General features: G+C 56.3%; 4 protein-coding genes and 1 gene segment (V, D, J or C); 2 read left to right on the top strand and 3 right to left on the bottom strand.

Moving 5' to 3' along the window:
• The first annotated feature begins 721 nt into the window (after positions 1-721).
• LOC116496187 lies at positions 722-1,165 on the top strand. The segment is given in 1 exon segment: positions 722-1,165. A coding segment is annotated over 1 exon segment (444 nt).
• Positions 1,166-2,702: 1,537 nt separating this feature from the next.
• Positions 2,703-5,029, bottom strand: LOC116496101 (vacuolar protein sorting-associated protein 29-like). Its single transcript, XM_032198994.1, has 4 exons — positions 4,992-5,029; positions 4,494-4,682; positions 3,702-3,937; positions 2,703-3,139 (listed from the first exon to the last, which is right to left on the bottom strand). Exons 1-4 carry the CDS (start codon positions 4,992-4,994, stop codon positions 3,022-3,024), a joined length of 546 nt encoding a protein of 181 aa, XP_032054885.1. The 5' UTR covers positions 4,995-5,029; the 3' UTR covers positions 2,703-3,021.
• Positions 5,030-5,785: 756 nt separating this feature from the next.
• Positions 5,786-6,385, bottom strand: VPREB3 (V-set pre-B cell surrogate light chain 3). Its single transcript, XM_032198687.1, has 2 exons — positions 6,337-6,385; positions 5,786-6,114 (listed from the first exon to the last, which is right to left on the bottom strand). Exons 1-2 carry the CDS (start codon positions 6,383-6,385, stop codon positions 5,786-5,788), a joined length of 378 nt encoding a protein of 125 aa, XP_032054578.1.
• Positions 6,386-15,759: 9,374 nt separating this feature from the next.
• On the top strand, positions 15,760-18,347 carry C17H22orf15 (chromosome 17 C22orf15 homolog). Its single transcript, XM_032199099.1, has 5 exons — positions 15,760-15,784; positions 16,892-16,978; positions 17,223-17,348; positions 17,701-17,775; positions 18,232-18,347. Exons 1-5 carry the CDS (start codon positions 15,760-15,762, stop codon positions 18,345-18,347), a joined length of 429 nt encoding a protein of 142 aa, XP_032054990.1.
• A 1,217-nt stretch (positions 18,348-19,564) lies between these two features.
• CHCHD10 (coiled-coil-helix-coiled-coil-helix domain containing 10) lies at positions 19,565-20,803 on the bottom strand. Its single transcript, XM_032198996.1, has 4 exons — positions 20,748-20,803; positions 20,483-20,660; positions 20,254-20,407; positions 19,565-19,827 (listed from the first exon to the last, which is right to left on the bottom strand). Exons 1-4 carry the CDS (start codon positions 20,801-20,803, stop codon positions 19,808-19,810), a joined length of 408 nt encoding a protein of 135 aa, XP_032054887.1. The 3' UTR covers positions 19,565-19,807.
• Between the last annotated feature and the right edge of the window lie 689 nt (positions 20,804-21,492).

Below are 21,492 nucleotides of genomic sequence, written 5' to 3'. Positions count from 1 at the left end.
ACCACCATAGCTGCTGTCGTAGCTCCCACAGTAATAGACAGCCTCATCCTCAGCTTGGTCCCCAGTGTTGGTTAATGTGTTCGTGGTGCCAGATGTGGAAGCAGAGAATCGAGAAGGGATGCCCGAGGGTCTGTAGGTGTTGCTATAGATCACAGTGACAGGGGCACTGCCAAGGGTCTTCTGCTGGTACCAGCCATACCAATAGTTGCCACTACCATCAGCGCTAGCGCCGGAGCAGGTGATCTGCACAGTGTCTCCCAGGTTCACTGTCTTTGAGGCCAGCTGAGTCAGCTCTGCCTGTACCAGGGAACCTGGAGAGGGGAGAAAACGGGGCTCAGCAAGTGCCACACAGAGGACAGTACCAGTCGTAGTAGTCGTAGTCACATGGACTTGTCACAGTCCCATGGACTTGGAAAGGGAACACCAGCACTGGAAGAGGCCCTTCATATTTAGCTTTGGTCTGTTTCTCACTTCCACATCTCCCTGTGTCACTTAACCAGGAGCACTTGGCTGGTGTGCCTTGTTCCTGTCCCTAAAACAGGCACGGATTTATATTGTACCCAGTCAAACTGCCTGCTCCCGTTGGTGCCTCTCTTGCTACTGCTTCCAGCTCTCCTTGCAGTGGCCCTGGGACTCTGTCTGTTGTTTGTGTGTGGGGCTGTGGGTCCCTGGGTGGGAAGAAGATGTTTTGGCACTGAGACCACCCCCGTCCTGCTACTACATGGTGAGGGCTGTGCATGTGGGGCACTCGCTGAGCCCCGTGTTCTCCCATCTCTCTTCTCCCTCTCCAGGTTCCCTGGTCCAGGCAGCGCTGACTCAGCCGGCCTCGAAGACTGCAAATCCAGGAGACACCGTGCAGATCACCTGCTCTGGGAGCAGCTACAACTACTATGGCTGGTACCAGCAGAAGACCCTTGGCAGTGCTCCTGTCACCGTGATCTATGACGACACCAGGAGACCTTCGGGCATCCCTTCACGATTCTCTGGTTCCACAAACACGTTAACCATCCCTGGGGTCCAAGCTAAGGACAAGGCTGTCTATTACTGCAGGAGCTCCGACAGCACTGGTGGTGTTTCAGTGATGCAGGGAGATGCAGTCCAGAAGCTGTTGCTGGCCTCCAGTTATCCTACTCCGCTTTTCCTGAGTGACCACTTCGGCAGATGAAGTCATAACCTTCAGCAGTTCTTATGGACATCTTGGGAGAGGATTGTCAAGTGATAGAAGTACCTGTCTGTGTGTCTGTTACAGGACAGGGAATGGTGCTGATGGGAAGAACAATGTGCTGATGCATGTAGAGCCTGAGTATGATACAGACGGCATGGAATAATGGGTGGGGGTTGTGCTGGGTCTGCCTGGGATCAAGTTAGCTCTCCCTGCAGCGGCCCATATAGTGCTGTACCCTGCACGTGTCACTAGAACACCACTGCTGTGACAGTGGTGCTGTGTCTGGTGCTGAGGGGTGCTGGCACAGCATCAGGACTGCCCCCAGCTCCCCAGGGGTGGACAGGAGTTGGGAAAGGTACATCACCAGGCAGCAGACCCAAATCAACCAAAGGGATATGGCACACCATACGAGGTCACACTCAGGGAAAGGAGAGGAGGGCTCTCATTACAAAGCCATCTGTCTTCCTAAACAACCACTGCACATATCATGGTCCTGCATGTGGCTCAGCATCACTTGGTGATGCGAGTGAGAGAATAACTTTTCCTCTTTCTGTGCTTCCACATGGCCTTCGATGTTTTTTTCCCCTTTCTTCCTTTGCTTTTAACTATACCCTCCATAGCTCAAGCTGTGAGCTTTTCCTTTTTTCCTTCCAGTATACTTTCTTCCTCCCCTTTCCTTCTGAGGAGGGGGAGTAAGAGCACGGTTGTGGTCGAGTTCAGCTGCCCAGTGAGGTAAAAGCATCCCAGAGGTACAGACCAGAGTGAAAAACGGAGGCTTTCTGCCCTTCTCCCCAACAGAAGAGGAAGGTTTCTGTCTCCACAGGTGGCCATGGCTGTGAGTGTCTTCCCTGTTCTACTTCGCTGTGTGGGAGGCGATCCTGGGGACAGGACTTTCACCATCCCCGTCCCCTCCATGGCATAGCAGTGCGCTACCCCCAGCCCTGCCACCCATTGATGCTGGCAGCCCAGTCCTTCTGCTACTGCTGGAGCTGCCTCTGTGCTGGGCTCTGATGCTCCACTGTGGCCGTGGCTGCAGTCCCTGCTCCTCAGATGGTGGCGATCCCCATCCCACTGCAGCACGGTGAGGGCTGTGCATGTGGGGCACTCACTGAGCCCTGTTTTCCTCCCCCCCCTCCTCTCTAGGTTCCCTGATATGGGCAACACTTACTCAGCCAGCCTCAAAGTTGGTGAATCCAGGAGACATTGTGCAGATCACCTGCTCCGGGAGTAGCGGTGGCTATGGCTGGTACCAGCAGAAGACCCCTGGCAGTGCTCCTGTCACCGTGATCTATGGCAACACCAACAGCCCCATGCTGCAGCAGCACCTCCTGCCCACTACGGGCCTCACACAGGCACCAGGAGGAGACTGCAGGGCCATCAGAGCTGTTACCGGTCCTCAGGCAGCTCCAGACACCGCAGAAAGGTTTCATGGCATTGCTCAGGAAGCAAACAGCAGCTCTCTTTCAGGCCCCAGAGAGGCCCCTCAGACTCAGCTCCTGCCCCCGTTCTCAGTTAAGGAATAATAAGAAGGACCATGTCACATGAAAATATAGGTTTATTCTATGCTTATCTTACATATGTTCAGTCCCAGCTACCACCACCATTGCTATGTCTCCAGGCCAGGAGCACAGCACCTGCTTCTTGGACACATGTTTTTGATAAACTCATCAAGTTTCTTCTGCTTCAAGCCTCCACCACGAACCAAGACTAAGCTTTACGAGCTCCCAGTCACTGATACAGCCCATTTACAGCTGAACATGCTGCTGCAACAGCACCCCCCCGTGGCCTGTCCCCATTTAAACTGGGAAGAGCAGGACGGAGGCAGCAAGAAGCTAGCAAGCAGGTTTAACGATGTATCAGTATTTCTTGAACTCAATCCTTTCCACTTTCACGTCATCCTCAATTAGTTGGTAGACATAGGTCACAACCGTGGAAGCCTGGATATCCATCAGTACAAACGAAGGGATAATGTTCCTGGAATGAAAACATACTTTGTCAGTCACCTGGATTAGCTTATAATTCTTGTTATTAAGCTATTTTGTGTGAATGTGTTCTAAAACAATTGATTGCAAAGGGCTGCAGGGATCAGGGTACTACCACAGCTCAGAGGCACTGGCAGCAGCAGCTCAAACAGAGCTGCAATTCCCAAGAACAGCCCTCAAGATTGGATGTCCCAGCTGCCGCGTGGCTCAGACCGTGCCTCAAAAGGCCTCATTTCCTACAAGAGGTCAGCACGCAGCTCCTGGAAGGCACCAGAAGGCAGGACAACTCCAAGAAGCTGCAGCAGCTCACCCCTCTGGTGCTGGCTGATTCCTGAGCCTGCAAACACGCCAGTGCTAGGTCATCAGGCCCAATTCATGAACTAAAAGTCTCGTTAACAGGGGGAATGTCAGGCTGCATTCTCTGGGAAGAGAAGAGATGACCTGCATGTCACAGCTGCTCAGCACTGCTCTGCAACGTGGGGGCTCAACACACATATTTGGGGTAACATGCGTGAGCTGTGCTACACCAGGCAGTTCAAGCTCATTTCACTCACGTTTCTAAAGCACTGTAGGCTCCCGTAGCTGATCCTGGGTTGATGTAGAACTTATTTTCATGTTCAAATGCTTCAAATTTGTGCGTGTGTCCTGAGATGAGGATGTCCACATCCAGCTGCCTCTGTAGCAGTGCCAGGCTGGCCAAATCACCCCAGGGAATAACCTGATGTCCATGAATCAACCCAATTCTGAACTGCCCGACAGTTACAACCTTCTGTTCAGGATAATTCAGACTCTGAGAAGGAGAAACACAAGGGTTAGAGATCAGCCAAAGAGCCCTCACCAACACCGTGCAGGCTCATGCGATCTAAGACACAAACCCACCCATCAGCAGCCAAGCTCCTGGTGCCTCCCTCTGTGTACACACCTGTGGATGCCTGCACCATTCGCCAGCAAAGAGCAACTGCAGAGCAAAGAACTGGGATCTCGTGCCCGACAGGAACTGCATGGGCATCAGGACCTTCAGGGCTACTCAGCAGTAAGGAAACACGCACACATCCCCCGTGCCTGTGACTCCCAAGTAAGCTGCAGTGGCTTCACAACAGTCACAAGCAGACTTGTACAGGCCTTTGTACAAATTAAGTGCCTGTTTTACCACTGCACACTAAGTCCTCCCTTGTTGCAAATGCAATGAGAAACATCTAGAAAGGTATTTCATTTTTTCAGTCTTTCCTATGCCAGCACCTCACCTCTCAGTGATTGCTAACACTGAAGGACCTCCCAGGCTCCACTGAGACAACCACAGCATGCAGGACAGTGAACAGGTGAATTAAGAGCAGTAAGAACATTACCTCAGAGTCCCCCCTAACAACGTGAATGTCCCCAGCCAAAGTTCTGAGGTAGTCATAGCTCTCCTTGGTGCAGAGGTTTCCCGTGCACAAGATATGTTGGATTTTTCCTGGAACCAGCAGGTTCTTGAACTTCACAGGCAGACCGCTGCATCGGTGCGGGATGTGAAGGTCCCCGAGTACTAACACCAGCTTCACACACAGGAAAGAGAGAGTTTTAAGCCACGTTACAAAGCCACTTAGCAGCTCCGGGACGCTTGCTAATTCCAGCAACCTTTACAGGCCCGGGATCAGCCCCTCAGTGCCCGAGGGGCCGGCAGGGCAGGCCCACGCTACTTCCCCCACGCAGCACGGCGGGCTCCAGGCTCTCGCTCCCCGGCGGAGGGAATTCACCACCCAGCAACAGCGGGGGCGCAGCGAGCACCGCGGAAAGCCGAGCCTCGGGGCCCGGAGCCACCGCCGCAGCCCCGCGGTGGGAGGCGATGCGGGGCGGCCGCTCACCATCGTGCTGCGCCGTAGAGCTCCGCCCGCCCCGTTACCCCGACGCGGACTGCGGTAACCAGGAAGTATCGTGCCTCCTTTTCCCCTCCCACAAGCCAATGGCAGCGCCCGCTCCGCCCCACGTGACGCATGCCACGCCCCCTAGCGCCCCCTCCCCGGGGGGGTGTGTGCGGCTGTGCTGCGCATGCGCGCTGGTGCGGTCCCTGCTGCGAGCGGGACCTTCAGGAGTTGTGCCCCCCCCCCAAGCATCCCCCCCGTTTTCCCATAGCTTTTTTACGTAATCTGCGAGAATTTAACGGAAAAACGCCTCGTCCCCCCCTGCGTGCCTATGCTCGTATGGAGCGCCCAGCGGCGCCCGTGACGCCCCGCGCCCCCTGTCCCCCCCCTCAGGAGGCGGGGGAGCGCTGGGGGGCGCCACAAAATGGCGGCGGGGGGCACGGGGGGCGCCACAAAATGGCGGCGGGGGGCGGCACGATGGCGGCGCAGGGCAGGGCGCACAGACACGAAGCCATCAGCGCGGTAGTGGGGGAGCGAACATTTTTATTGCCTTGATCAAACTGCAGCCCCTGCCGGCCACCAGCCCAGGCACCCCGCGGCACGGCCCCGCGCTCCCACCGCCGCTGGGATGCGGGAGAGCAGGGCTGTGAGGGGAAGGGAGGGGAGGAAGGTGAGGAAGGTGAGGGAGGGAGGGAGGCAGGCGACTGCGGCACCGTGCCAGAGGAGGTCTGTGCCCCTTCCCTCCAGCCCTGCATCGCATCACGGCGCGTGGGGCAAGCCAGTTTCACTCCCCGCTGCTACAGCCAGCTGTTGGTGGAGGACAGCGAGCAGTAATATCTGCCGTTGTCTTCCTCCTGGGCGTCCATGATGGAGAGGATGCAGGCGTTGCGGGCAAGGTCTTTGGTAGCGAAGAAGCGGTCGGGAATCCTGGCGGGTCTGTGGTTGTCATACTCCGAGTTGTAGTAGAGCAGGTACCGGAGGGCCTGCCCTGGGCGCTGCTGGTACCAGGTGATGCCGAAGTCGGTGATGTTGTACTGGGGGCTGAGGGTGCAGGACAGCCGGGCGGTCTGCCCAGGCAGCACCAACACGGTGGTCGGCTGGGTCAGCACCTGCTGAGCCTGGCAGGCTGCACGTACCGGGAATGTGGTTACTGATGGAGAGCCGTGCCCCACCGCCCCCAGCCCCAAAACATTCTCCTGCCCTCTTCGGGTGTCCCCACTGCCCAGCCCTGCTCGTTGCACCATGCAGCTTTAGATCAAACCTCCCAGCTCAGCTGAACATCGCCCGTACACACCTCAGTCCTGCCCACCTTCCCCAGCATCAGCTAGCACAGCCACCCTGCCCTTACCTGTCCCTGCTATCCCCACCAGCAGCAGGATCACGAAGCCCAGGGCCATGGCAAGGAGTAGGATGGGGAGCAAAGGAAGGGAGGCTGTTTTGGAGACAGGCTGTGGTACTGCACAAGCCCGGGCTGCTGTGCTGCTGGTGCTGGTGAGGTGTATGTAAATGACACAGGGGGCTGGGGGACTTCAGCTGCCCGTGTCACTCCATTTGCTGCAACTGGTCTTCAGCAAGGGGCCTTGAATCAGTGGGGCGAGAGCCAAGCATCAACACCTTTGCCTCCAGGCACAGCTTGCACGTCAGACTGCTCCACTGCCTTTGGTACTGGGGTACAGCATGGGGACACCACCAAAAACAAGTTGACCATCTAGAAGGCATTTACTGAGGGACACAGTGCAGGGGGCTGTGGCTGCAGCACAGGTGGTGTCTGGTGAGGAAGGACTGCAGACCGGTAAAGCAAAGAGCTGCCAGAATCAGTGGGTGTGAAGGCCCTTCTGTCTGTAACGCCACCACATGGCACGCACAGCTCTGCAGCCCAGCTCCCAAAGCATCTCTAAGCCCAAGATTTTTGTGAGCATTTGGGCATGCTCTGTGTTTGAGGGAAAATGGAGCCACGAGGTCCGGGACAGGGTCCTGCCTCGTTAGACCATCCCAATGCTGCATCTCTGGTCCCAGAGACTGAGAACTATAGCCCGCCAGCAAGACGGATGTTCGCTCTGCTTCGACACGCTGCAGTAGTCTCAACAAGGGCTCACGTGCCCAACGGCTCAGCTATTTTTTGTCTTCTCTATCAGCTGGTCTATCAAAAGCAAATACTTCCTCCTACGCAACCTGGACCAATTTACTGTGACGCAGCCTCCCCGGGGAGCAGTGAGAGCAAAATGAGAGCAAAAGGTGGTGGCTGAGGCTCCTCAAAGCCACCATAATGACATCGCCTGGGAGTGGGCTGCATGCTCGCAGCACAGGAGGCAGCAAGGTTTCAGTTGTGCCTGGTGGGACTGCATGGCCCCTTGTGTCTGGGCTATGGCACGCAGCTGCCGTGGTCGTACAACCCCACAAGGAGGCTGAAACGCACTGGCCCTGCTGCTCAGGGCTGGGCAGGGATTTGCTGTCTGTGCTTCCCCTGAGGCTGTGCAGTGTTGGAGCACTTTATTGATAGGACAGCGACAGGAACAGAGACATCAGCACCTCTCTCCTGCCCTGGGTTAGAGGAGTCCCCATGCAGGCCTTGCTTCACCCTGCAGAGCTGCCAGGCTTTTCCTCCATGGGAGGAGGATGTGGCTGTGCCTGGTGGGTAGCATCAGCCCCAGAGGATGGTACAAGGGTTGGGCTGAGCCAGGCTGGACACAGAGCAGCTGAAAGCCAGCTCCACAAGCAGCCAGAACAGCCAGGTGGAGCAGAGACTGAATGTACACAGTCTGTCCTCGAGAGGCTTTAATTGAATACAAAAAACAACCATCAAGGGAGAGAAGGCTTTGCTAGGGACCTTTGCATGATACGCAGTGGAGGGGAACTATTCACAGTGCCATGAGTACAGGGAGCCCAGCACAGCTCCCTGCATCCCACTGGGCCTTCCCGGACTGTCATCGTTGTCCCTAGTCCCCTGCAGCAGTGTTCCTTCCCGGGAAAGTGAGGAGCTGTGAACAAAAAACAGCCTCAGTTACCACCCAGCAGCCCCATCCCTGGCCCCAGGGCTCCGTCACCAACCCCTGCACTGCTGCAGGAGCCAGCAGTGGCTGGGCTCTACCCAGCACCCCACTCACGCTGTACTCTGCTGTGCTGCCAGCGCTGGCACTGACAGCTTCCCCGCCTGCGGGCTGCCTCGTGCCATCCTCTGCGGGCCTGCGGCAGGGATCCGAAGCATCCTGCACAGTGCGCTGCCTCCTCAGCTTCATGTGGTGCTTGTCTGAAGCAGAGCAGAGGGGACACAGATCTGCTGGAGCAGCCCCCGCTGAAATAGCACGGCTCTAACACAGTCTCCCTGCTCACAGACCAGGACTGGTCACTAGCAGAAGGATTTTACTGGCGGATTTACCTCAATATAATGTGCTGCTGTGCACCTCCTTGCAGCCCAAAGGCTGTACCCCGTATCACACCAACTGCTGAAAGACACAGCAGTCTTCTACCTAGTACTCTACCAGGCCATGGAGGAGCTTTCGCCCTCCTGTCACGCTCCTCCTCGTGACAGCAGGGGAGAGCAGCAGCCTGATGCAGTGCCACCCACGCCAGTCCCAGCTGCTCCCAGTGCCCCACGCTTGGCCGAGCCCACAAGGGATGCAGCGAGGTGTCAGCAGAAGACACAGCACAGGGCAGGTGAGGGCCTGGCCATGTTGCTGGAGAGTCAGAGTCCTCACAGCAACGCAGGATACAGCTCAGACCACTGCTGTGATAAGGCCTGAGGTGATGTCTGGGTGTCTTGGTTTCAGTTAGGACAGAGTTAATTTTCTTCCTAATAGCTGGTAGAATGCTATGTTTTGGCTTAGGATGAGAAGAGTGCTGATGACACCCCGATGTTTTAATTGTTGCAGAGCAGTGCTTATACCAAGCTAAGGATGTCTCAGCTTCTTCTTGCACTGTCCTGCCAGAGGGCAGGCTGGGGGTGCAGCAGGAGCTGGGAAGGGACAGACCGAGGACAGCTGACCCAAACTGGTCAAAGGGGTATTCCATACCATCTGGGGTCATGCTGAACAATAGATAGGGGTGGCTAGCCAGGGTGGGGGGCCAGACTGCTCGGGGTTTGGCTGGGCATCGGTCAGTGGGTGGTGAGCAATTGCATTGTGCATCACTAGTTTGTACACATTATTAGTAGTAGTACTATTATAATCATTAATGTTATTATCATTTTCCTGTCTTAATAAACTGTCTTTATCTCAACTCACGGGCTTCACTTTCACATTTCTCTCCCCCATCCCAGACAGGGAGGGGGGAGGGTGAGCGAACAGCTGTGTGGTGTTTAGCTGCCAGCCGGGTTAAACCATGACACTGGCTGAAGCCGTGTTCCTTCCCAGTATTACTTACACACAAAGTACGAGCACAGAGCCATGACGGCAAACACAACACTCCCCAAAACAACCAGCAGGACAGCCGAGGAGCCTAGAAAGGAGAACACAGCCTTGTACTCCTAGTTCATATTGTCATGTACACTGGGACGCACAAACATGCCAGCGGGTTGGTGGTTTCAGTGAAAACGTGGAAGGCTCCGACCTCTGCAGCTGGGGGCCGTGGGTAAGACATTGAGGAAAAGCTGTGAAAAAAGGCTAAGAGCAGTGAGGAGGCCCATCATGGGCATGATCAAACACAGGGTGCCTGCCCCTGGTGTGAGGATGAGGGAACGGGAACACAAGAACCAGCACAAATTGTAAGAGCTTCTCCTCAAATATGAATCACATCTTTTTGGCACCAAATCAGCAGGGACACGGCATGTCCTACACTTCAGAACAGGGGCCTGCTTCATCCTCGCATCTGGTATTTCCCAGTTGAGTCATGGTGAGTCCAAATTACTGCATAATTGCAACTAACTGTGTTCTGCATTAATTGGCCGGGCTGCAAACACAGCAAACAATTCTGCTGGGATTTGTTACTGAGTTACCCTGGATAAAGGTACTTGTACACATTAAATAAATGCATTAAAAATCCATGTCATCATTAGGTAGAGATGAAAATTGGTTCCTGAACCTTGAACCATCAAGACAACCAGTACCTTTTCCAGATAACCCCCTGCAGCAAGGGGCACGTAACCCGTGTCTCTTCACAGATGACATTCTGTGGTTTTTGTTATCACTTTAAATTTATCCGTGCATCTCACTTTCATGTTCTGTGACCCTGCAAAGCATTACCATTGCAGCACAACAGCAGCTCACACTCTGGGCAGCCCGCCCTCTCAGCCCGTTGCAGGTAGGAGCGTGCTGCAGACACAGCTCCAGCTGCTGCCTGCCTGCACTCCCCACACTCTGCAGGACAGCGCAAGGCAAACGAGAGGCACCCCGCACGTTGGGATGTGTCCCAGCTGAGGAGTGTCACACGCACCCTGTCATCAAGCCCCGAGCAGATCTAGCCCGTGGGTTAGACTGACTGTGAAATACAAAGCTTTAGCAGAGCAGAAGGATTTCACTTGCCCACAAGGTCCCAGAAAACAAGCTCACCTTGCACAGCGAGGTGGGTTCTCGTCCCTCTCTGCCAGCCTGAAAGCTCTCCCACGCCCTCACACTGGTACCAGCCGCTGTCCTTCTCTTCCAGCCCAGTAATGTTGAGATGGCTCCAGTGATTTTCGATGTCAAATATGCTCTGGAAACGACTTCCAGTGCTGCCGCTGTTGTTCTGGAAACTGGACGTGAGGTGCCACGCCACGAGTCGGGGTGGGCTCTGGTCTTGCTCGTGCAGCCAAAAGAGGTAGGTGAAGCTGCCGGGCAGCTTGGCAGGGAAGTCACAGTCCAAGGTGACTTCACCTCCTTGAGGCACAGAGAAGCTGAGGCCCCCAGAGGCTGCCCACGGCTGCTGACCTACAAAGAAGAGAGGTTCACATGGGTGGTCATGTCAGAGCTGCTTTGATGCCTGCATACCGCCAGCTCGGGAAAAGCACCGTTCCCACAAAAGTTGTTGGCGCTGCACAAACCAGTGGGAACGTAAAACAGAGCTCTGTAAGGCCAGGTGCTGCAATGCAAACCATTCTCCCTTTCCCACCACAGGGGCAGGTCCCTTGCCTGAGCTCTGTCCAACACTTCCCAAAGGCCTGGGGAAGCCACTCGATGACAAGAGAGGGCTACGCTTGCTCAGGGATGCGCAGGTGGAATGCTGGAGGGAAAGAAAGGGGAAAGCAGGAGAGACGAACTCACCTCTAACGAGCAGGTGAGTCACCATTTCGGTCGGGTTGCTGCTCCCTATCTTCACATAGCAGAGGTAAGCGCCAGTGTCATTCATAAGCACCTCTGAGATGTTGAGAAAGCTCACGCTCCTTGCAAAATCCACAGTGCCGCTGAAGTGACCTTCGCTGCGATGCACACAGGAGGCATTGGGCCGCGCAAACCTAAACTGCAGGATCCTTCTCGAGATGTTCCTATGGCTCCAGATGAACTCATGGAAGGAATCACCGCTGTCGTTGTGCTTGCGGAAGGGACACTCCATCACCACAGGCTCCCCTTCGGTCACGAGAACCACTTGACTCTGAGGATGTCCAAGAGTCCCCGCACCTGAAAGCGAGAGTTGGAGGAGAGCCCCGACTCCTGCTCCCAGGCAAGCAGCAGGCTCACTGGCTCCATCCTGCACCACTGCGCTGCCTTCAGGTATTGAGCACAGAGCAAACGCCCCAGGCGAGGGCCCAACAGCTACCCCACCACTTCCATCTCTTTGGGGGGCACAAGGATGCCGCAACCAACTTCTCCCTCCCTAAACCTGTCCCTAGCTCCAGACAGAGCCGCAGGAAGCCTGGGGTCATCTGCATGCTCAGTAAACCCTAAAGCCATGGGAGACCCAGTTACTGCAGCTGGCGCATCCCCACTCAGAGACAGCCCAGAGCTCTGCCAGGAACAGCTTCCTACCCAGTGCCAGGCGGGCTGCCTAGACAACAGCAACCCTGCAGAAGGAAAGATCTCATCAACTGAAATACGCGATGGGGAAGTGGCAGCGAAGGTTTCACCCCAGCAACTGTCAAAACCTAGCAGGCTTATTATTTTTGGCTATCAGCACATTATATCTTGATCAACAAACGGATGCACACAGGTTCATCGGATGCACCATGCCTCTGAGCTAGTATTTCTGGCTCCAATTCAGCACCCAGACACTTTTGCAGAAGACATCGGGAGCTGTTTGATCGCTTCCCTCAATTTCAAGGGTCTCTAAGGAGGCCCAGCGTGACTGGGGACAACAAGCAGCGTGAGGGAGTAAGGCTTCCCAAGCACACCCACCCAAAAAACTTCAAACCAGGGCGGGGCTGAGGCGGTTCAGTCCCAGTGCCTCCCAGCAGGGCAAGGGGACAGAGCAGGCACTTACCCCGGGGCAGGAGCAGCAGCAGCAGGAGGGCGAGGGCGAGCGCCATGCCCAGCCCGGGCGCACTCCAGCAGCCAAGACAGGAGGAGGCCTGTGAGCAGCACCCGGCCTGCAACCTCGCAGGGAGGAGCTGCCCGCATGCTACGCGCAGAACGGTGTAAACAGCTCCGCCAACAGCCCTCAGCATGGGCTGTCCCTCAGCGTGGCTTTGTCCCACCAGGTCACGTCCGTTTGGGACCAAGCCCAGGACACGGGGAGGCTGCAGGCGCCCGTCATGCTGGGGTCTGCTTCAAGGCAATGGCACAGGGTCGCCCCGAGCCTCTCGGCTGCCCAAGGCAGCCCCCCAGGTCTGGCCCCTGCTGTGCTCGGAGGCAGGAGAGAAGCCCACCCGCTGGAGGACACAGCCCCTATGGGGCAGGGGGCAAAGTTCTCTCCGTGCCTTCCCACCAAGCTGCCCTGGCGTGAGGATGAGCCCCTGGGGCAGGGCAGAGTGTGAACACCCAGGCTGGGGTGAAGGGGCAACTTCCTCCACATAAGAATCACTTTTAATCACAGGAACATGCTCTCCATGCCCGTTCCGCTTGCTCCAGGGACTCTCCCGACCCCCACTGGGCTCTATCACCACCGTGAGAGCAGAAATACCAAGCAGAGGTACACAAACTCTCCCAGTGCCTTGGAACACAGCCCCCCTGCTGTGGTCATCTCTTGGCTCAGATGTGAGAGCTAGAGAGAGCTGTGAAACCACACCACAGCACCTGTGAGGGAAACATGGGTTCTCCACAGCCCAGAGCTGTATGCTGCAGCACAGCTAGCCCTCAAAGGTGTCAGATCTGGAAACCAGGGTCAGAGGACAACAAGCTGCATTTAGGCAGGCCCTGCAGTGAGAGCTGCAGCACAACTGGCCCCAGTTCTGAGAGGCTGCTGGGAACCAGACTTCTGCTCTGCTCTGTGGTTTCACAGCTTCTCAGGAGAGGAATCAGAAGAGCAGTGCTGTGAGCACATCTCTGCCCACACATGCCCTGCTGCATCAAGCACAGCCATAGGGCCTTTTCTCCATGCGAGGAGGTTTGGAGAGAGGAGATTTGTCCACAGAGCTGTGAGTACAGGCTATGCAGCACAGCTCTCTGCAGATCAGCCCTTGTGCCTCAGCATCTGTACTAGCTCCCACCATTCAGGTCCTCAGGACAGGATTTCACCTGTGGGTCTTGGCACCTCTCCAAGAAAAGGGAATGCTGCTACAGGGGATGATGTTACAATGCCCTGTAAGCAGTGCTGAACACCTGCACAGCAACATATGGGTGCTAAGCAGCTGCTACACAAGCAACGCAGAGTGCTTTGGTGGCACAGAGGGGCAGGACAGCAACTGCCTGGGCAAAGCACAAGAGCAAATGTGAACACAGCCCCCTGCTCCCCCCGTACAGCCTATTCCCTCCTGCTGGTTGTGCTTATTGAACAAAAACTCACCCAAATAAGCAGGTTTCATCCCACGCTTGATATGTCAGTGACCAAGATATCGCTATCTCTGTCAGGCCAGGGCAAAACCCAGAGCAGGACTCCTGCTGCACCGCCCTGCGCTCATTGCTGTGCCCTACAGCTTCCTCCCTGCTCTGCCAGGCAGCAATAGCTGCTGCAGTCAGCTCATCCCATCCCACTGCTCCCACTGCCTGGTGGGCCAGGGCAGGATGAGAACAGGCAGGGTAATCGGGGAGGTGCTGCTGGTGACATCCGACCACCTCAGAGAGTAGCCCACAGCCACCCTCACATCGATGCCAGGCACAGCCATGCAGGCACAATCTTGTTATAAATGAAGTCTCAACTCAATCTGAATTTAGTAATATTTATACTTATAAAAAGGTATAAAAGGCAAGTAAACAGCACTGGGTGTGCAGGGAGTCTACGCTCCACCAACATGCACACACGAACATCAAACATTTCTAAAAACAGAACATCACTTTTACATACTAAACCCAAGTATGCCTATACATTTGTACAATCAGAAGAGGTAACAAACAATCCTTTAAGTTCCATGACTTAACAGTCTCCATTGTCCATTCCTTTTGAACAATATGTCTTGCTTTAAGCTGTCAAGCAACTCGGTCTTCAGGCCTTCTGTATCCCGTTCTTCCCGGATCGAAGAAAAGCATGTCCATCCATCTCCTTTTCAAGGCCAGTAAGCCTGGGTCAAAAGGCACATCCAGGTCAGCAGGGGGCGTAACAGCAAAGGCCTGCGATGGCTGTAGCAGCAGAGGGGCCCATGGCATAGCAGTCGGATCAATAAAGGAGCCCGCAGCTCCCTCACTGTCTGGCAAACCACACGTTTGTGATTGTGGCTCCACACGGCTCTTTAAGGCCTCAGAGACTGCTTGCCAGGTGCCGAGCGATCCCACTGCAACCTTGTCATTTCTAGTTGCAGAGTCCCACACCTTGACCTCAGTTTGGTCCCATATTTCAGGATCATTAACTGTCCGATTGTTAATAACAAGAATAAGCTGTAAGGTTTCCAGGACAGTCTTTGTTCCTAAGGATGTATGATTCGCCATGATGTGCAGTTGCTGACCAGCAAGGGGCAGTTGTGTGCTGGCTCCGCTTCTCTCAGCTCAAGCTTCTTCCCAGCCCCGGTGTGCCCATTTCCAGTGACTTTCTGTACGAGCTTCTCTGAGCAGTTTGCTGAGTTTGGCCAAACCTATCTTCATAAGGCAAAGTGTCTGTTCCCATCCTGGTCTCCCTTCTGCTAGCCTGTTCCTTTTCATTCCTTCTTTCTGCTTCTTTATTGATGACATTAACTTCATCACATCGCATTGCCTTTTTTTTTTTTTTTTTTTATCTTGAGGGCAGGCTCCCCTCTTATACCCTTCTCTCCACAGCAGTTCTTTTCAAAACAACTTCTCATTGGTCAAACAACTTTGAATATAACAACAGCAAACACCCAGAAACTTCCATGCCTTAATGGCTGGAGAACAAGAAACCAGAGACTGCATGGAGTCTCCTGAATCACCCTTCTTTGTTCCCTCTAAACTTTTATATTCCTGATGGCCTCATCGTTAAGAGTCTAATGTTATCTCAACCACAGGGCTTTCCAACCCCTATGGCCACATTCCCAAATCTCCCCCTTCTTTAATAATATCAACCATTTTCTCACCACTCCATAGGTAACATTCTGGCACACAGCGGGGCTGCAGGGCAAACAAGGGGCAGGAATCAGCAGCACAGTGAAGAGACAGATTCAGAGCAGCCTCCTAAAAGGCCGTTAACCAAGCCCTGCTCTACCCCTCCTCTCCCAGCGCCCAGCCACAGGCGGCTCAGGAATCTGCAGGGGCCGTTCCCCGTTGCTGGGAAATCTGCTCCTGAAACCACCACAGTGTTGGCTGGAAACGCTGCCCCTCCTCTCGGCGCACAACACCGCAGCACTTTGTCACCCCGCTGCCTGCAGCCCCTGCCAGGAAGCACGATGTTCGTCACAGTGAGATACGGAGGTACGTGGGGAGAGCACCGGCTTCAAAGCAGCTCTCGGTGCCTGGCGGTGGCCCCACGCGGAGGGAGGGATGTGGCACCTTGACGCACAGCAGCACCCCGTGGCCAGGGAACAGGGCAGCAGAGCTCTACCAGAGCACATCAGCACGCTCTGCTCCAGCTATTTACTTTAAAAAGTTACGTGATGGAGATATTTAATCCCTACATGCTGACTCACAGAGGAAAACCATGTCAGCAGAGCTCGGTTACCCACAGGAAGGGAGGCCAGGCGAGGGGTGGGTTACTGGGCTGCAGCCAGCACCACCTGCTGGGTAGAACTCCCTCCAGGTTGTCCTTGCTGCGTGTTCCCAGCCTTGCAGCTCTGAGGAAATCGCTGGAGGGGGCTTTGCTTGCCTAGACAGAAGCAGGAAGTCACCAGGCAATGACGGCTGCCAGCAGTTCCTCTGCTCCCCGCTTTGTGGGAAGGGTTCCCCTTGCTCTAACTCCAGAGCTTGGCTTCGGAGTGCAATATCCACAGCAGGGAATGAGGGAACAGGCAGACTCTGTCCTGGCCTTGCCCCCACTTGGCTAGGAGCCTTCACCTGACCCCAAACACTCGGTGCTGCAGCTGCCAGACACACTTGGTCCTACACCTTTGCTCCCTCTGCTATTTCAATTGGCTCCCCAGCTCTGGCTGCTGACGTTTGTCAGCCCTGGGGATTTCTCCATCGTGACACACTCGGTGAGAGTTCATGGCCAAAACGTCCCCCAATGACTCAGCTGAGATGCCCGGCTCCTTTCCCTCGTGACCTGGACAAGTTCATGGAAGGGGAATGTCAGGGCCAGGGCTTGTGGATTTTTCCTGCTCCTGTTTAAGGAACCTAAGTTAAAGGACAGATGCTTCACCAAGCAGAACAACTTTCCCCAAATCAGAATGCTCATCCCAGCCACTAGTGTGGTGCATTCCCAGCACAGCAGACACAGCCCCTAACACTACAGGCTCAAAGCCCTGCTCAGAGGCCACGCAGGGCCCCCCGCTTTGCTGCCTGTGACAGCACCCCCTTGGATGTCAGCGGGGCCCCCGGATCTAGGGAGACCTCGCTTACCCACCTCTCACTCCCTGCCTGCAGCCAACTGCCAGGAGCTGGTGAACCTGCAGAGCCGCGTGCTGGTCCTCACCGCCCACCTGAGGAGGAAGCGTCAGTGCGGGACAGGAGGTACCGAGCGCTCGCGAGCAGCCACCGCCCCGGGACAGACCCCTAGAGAAGCAGCATTGGGTACCAAAAGGGTTGTGTGGGAGTTGCAGCCCATCCCAAAAACGCAGGGGAGGCAAACCTCCTCCCCTGCAGACCCCAACACGTTCTCTTCATAGCGTAACTTGCCAAGTTAACACCTCTAAGACTGTACCAGCTTGTGCAGGTTGAAGGGGCATGTGGCATCTTCACATCTCTTCCCCTCCAGACTGCATCGACCTCGTGGATGAAGCAGGGGCCCTGATGAACCTGAGCAAAGTGGAGAATCCTGCAGCTGAGTATGCCAGTAAATACCTACGGGAAAGGCAGCGCTACATCCTCGTCAGGGTCATCAGTAAGTTCCTCAGCAAGGCACCACAGCTCAGCCTCCGGGCCAGGACGGGTCTGCTGCAGGGGTGGGCAGCACTGCAGGAACTGCTCCGCACACCAGTGGCACCTTGTCACAGCCTACAAACAAGACTGTGCCATTGGACAGGGTCTGCCCAGCAGTTGTCTGGACAGCACACAGTAGCTGTCAGGAGAAAGACAAGCCAGCTCACAAAAACACTAGAGCTGTATCCTGAGACTGAGGTAGCAGCTCTGGAGGAGGAGCTTCTCACAACAGAGCCACCTGCCCCAATTCCAAGTCTTGATCCCAGTTTTCAGCCAAGATAGGGACTGACCCACTTTTCCCATTCTGCTGCTAGGAGAACAAAGCACTGAAGCTACCTGCTACAAATCCTTACTGGAGAACCTGGGGAAACACCACCCTGACCTCGCAGGTAAGAGTCAGGCACCCAAGGTGTCTCCAGAGCAGCTGAGGGTGCAGGCCTGACTCCCTTTGTACACCATCCAGGGGACAGAGCTCCTCCACATCACCATGCCCCCTCAGAGCACAGCTTTGGGGCTGGTACTGCTGCAGCAGCATTGTCACCTGTGGGTATCCCCAGGTGAAATCAGAGACAAGCAGCAGGCTGAGCTGCTCTGCAGAGCCCCTCCTGGCTGTCACAACAGCAGCACCACTGCCCGCCCTCCCCACACCAAGCTGTACAGGGCACAGCCCCACAGCTGGGAGGGGTGTGGGGCAAGGAGTCAGCTCCTGGGGACAGGCAGGGAGGGACAACACGAACTGGGGGGACTCAGATGCCCACCTCCCAGCTCAGCATCTCCTCACTTAACACACCAGCAGGCAGCTGACACAGCAGGAAAGCACCCAACTCTTGGGGATTGCTCCACAGATCGGCTGCAGAAGCTCTCGGCCAACACCCCGATGAGAGAGCAGTGGAGGAAAGGCCCCTTGCAGAGGAGGGCTCAGCCCAAGAAGAGCTCAGAGCCGAAGAGCACCCCCAGATGAGGAAAGGGCCTGATGGGAACAAGCACAAGTGCAGTGACCACCGCCAGGACTCACCATGGTGCTGCCTGAGCCCCCAGCCCCACCAGGACCCCCACTCTCTTCAGATGTTCTACAACTAAAGCTGCACTGGCAGCAGACAGCACCCTGGCCAGGCACAAGCAGCTGCCTCCTGCTTCAAGGTGTCATTCACATTCCCACACCACCACCTGCAGTGAGCAGCAAGGAACCACACCTCCTGCCTCAGCCCACTAGGTAAGCCTGCCCTGAACACCACCACACCAGCAGGGGCCTCCTAGGGGCTCACATCCCCTGCAGTCAGCAGGAAAAGTCACTCAAGGGATAGCCAGGGTGTCAGCTGCAGAACCATTGCTGGAACTTGCCAGGATGGGTCAGAAGACAGCACACACTCACTGCAGGTATGCTTGATAACCTTCCCTAATAGCCTATCCATGCAGACCAAATGTTTAATTTGGTGTGTGCTGAAGGCAGCAAGGTGAGACTTCCTTACAGTGGTTCCTCCCTGCTCACACCGGAGCAGCTCAGCACACAACAGCGCTTGGCCATGAGTCTCTGGCACCTTTCTAACATGGCCACCGCTCAGAAGAGCACAAGGCACCCCAGCTAGGGACAGGCACAGCTCAGAACACCAAAATTCCATCAAGCATTTAGGTTTTGACATTTGAAAGGAACAGGACCTTCAAGAGCAGCCCCTAAGATCTGCTGCCAAGCAGGGTCTCCTGAGAAGAGCCCACAGGCAGCCATAACGAGGCTGATCTGCCATAATGGCAGAAATAGAAAGCAGCCCTGAGCTTCACCTTCAGCTGGTGACCTTGGGAACATTGCATAACTCCCTAAGGAAGATCAGCTGGCTGTATCCGAGTCATGCAGACAGACAGGTCACGCTTTCCTAGCTCCTGGGTCAGAACAGCTCTTCAGGAAGAGATTATCAATGCAAGAAGAATGTTACTGAAAATACTGTCGGATATCTCAGATTACCTCTCTCCAGCCCCTGCTCTGGCTGGAGTGCTGACACTCCGGTCTCAGCTCAGTTGTGGATCTGCTTTTGCCAAGCCACGCAGGCACAGTTCTTGCTGCTGGGCTGCACCTCCTGCTTGCAGAAATACACAAAGACATGCCTGGCCCTGAAAGGGGATCATATGGGTAATATTTGGGTAGCTTAATTCACGCTCAAGCATTAAATAAAGAAAAAGCACAGGTGATAGTTCCAAATAAGCTTCTTTATTTCTCTGTAGTAAATACAGCACTATCTGAACTCCAGAATCATAAATCCAACCATTCCTTTACTTCCCTACTACTCCAGAAGTAAGTTACCCCTAGAAGACTCCGATCTGGTCAGCCTGTTCCCTCCAGCACATCACCTGTCCATCCTTCCTTCCACTCCTTGCAGGCATCAGGGCTCTACACCAGGCTCTTCTTCTCCATACAAGTGGGCAGATTCCTCACAGGAGAGAGGAAACACCTGCATGGGATAAAATAAGGTCAGCATTAGGTGCACATTCCAGCAGCTGCAGTTAAATAAAAACTCTCCTACTTAAGGTGATCACCTTAAGACTAAGACATAAGGACTGAAATCCGCTATTAACAGGTGCAGCAGGAACTAGGAAAGCAAGTGGTGAAAGCAGCAGGCTTCTCAGGGCAGCAAAAAGGAAGCTCTGTGGAATTATCTACAATCCTGTCACCTTTACAGACACAGCCAGGGCCACTTCTCCTGCCCTTTCCGGTTCCCTTCGGCATTCCAGGTGACACAAGAGGCACTCACACGGGCAGAACCACTTCCTACGTGCAGCCTTACAGGGCACGGCTCGCTCAGCAGCCTGTTTGCACAGCCTTTAACCCCTCTGGTGTTCTCCCAGCCGCAGCTCCCTCCCCCCTCGCCCCCACTCACCGTTACTGTACTTGCACTGCTTCAGCGCCTCGTTGAAGCCCTCGCACAAGGTCAGGTCCCTCTGGGTGGTGGCGCACTCCAGGAACTGCTTCACCTCGTAGTGGCAGGGCCCGAAGGGCGGCTGCTGCTGGTACGGGGGCTGCTGCCGGGGCTCCTGCGGGCGGGGACGGGGTCAAGGGCGCGGCCGGGGCCCCTCGGCACAGCCCCGCAAGGACATTCAGGCTCCTACCTGCGCCGGGGCCGCCTTGCTGGGCTCGGAGGAGCCGCCGAAGGCTCCGGTGAGGGCGCTGCCCACGACGTGCCCCACGGCGGAGCCCACGGCCACGCCGGCCGCCGTGCTGGCCATCTGCGCCATCAGCCCGGGCTGCGCCGGCTGCGCCGCCGGCACCGGGGCGGCCGGGGCCGGGCTGCGGGAGAGGAGAGGAGCGGGTCAGGGAGGGCGGGGGGCGGCGGCGGAGCCCCGCCGGGACCCCCCGGGCCCCCCCCGCCCGTACCTGGCCGGTGCCGGTGCCGCCGCGGGCCGGGCCGCGCTCCTCCCGCCGCGCGCCATCGCCTCACAACGCCCCGCGCCTGCCCCGCGCGCCGCTTTAAAAGGCGGCCCCGCCGCCACGTGACGCCGCGCGCATGCGCGCCCGCCGCTCCCGAAGCCGCGCCCGCCCTCGCCCTGCTGAGGGCAGGAGGGGCTGCCCTGCCACACGGGGGGGGGCGGCCCCGTGCCCGCGCGCGCTCGGGGCCGCCAGGGGGCGCGCGGGGCCGCGCCTCAGCTGAGGGCACGGCGGGCTCAGGGGGAGCAGCCGCCTGTTACACTCGGCGTTTGCCTTTCCCCCACTAACAAACGGGAGATACGTTTTGCCAGACTGGCAAAATGCCCGTGACGAGCCCCGGGGTGGCAGCAGCTGCCCCTGTGCCCCCTCCGAGCCCCAGTCCCCGGGGGAAGGGCGTTCACAGCTCCTGCAGCCAGCCCGGCCCTGCAAGGCACAGCCGCCCCAGCAGAGGGGGACAGGAGCTGAGGAAAAAAAAAAAGGGGAGGAGGGGAGAAAAGGACAAACTCAGCACCCTGCTGGGAGGAAGCCCTCAGGAAGGGACCCAGCTCCACACAGCAGTGTGGAGGTACCGCACCGCGTCCTGTTCCCTGCGCCAGCGTCCACGGCCCCAAAAAGAAGCTGGGCACGTGCTGGAGGGGATTTGGGGGGTGTAGGGAACGCGAGACATCCAGCCATGGGAAATGAAGGCTGCCTG

Source organism: Aythya fuligula, chromosome 17 (genome assembly GCF_009819795.1).
Source record: "Aythya fuligula isolate bAytFul2 chromosome 17, bAytFul2.pri, whole genome shotgun sequence".
Classification (NCBI taxonomy): domain Eukaryota; kingdom Metazoa; phylum Chordata; class Aves; order Anseriformes; family Anatidae; genus Aythya; species Aythya fuligula.
The sequence above is the reverse complement of the archived record's forward strand: the minus strand, read 5'-3'. Positions and strand labels throughout refer to the sequence as shown.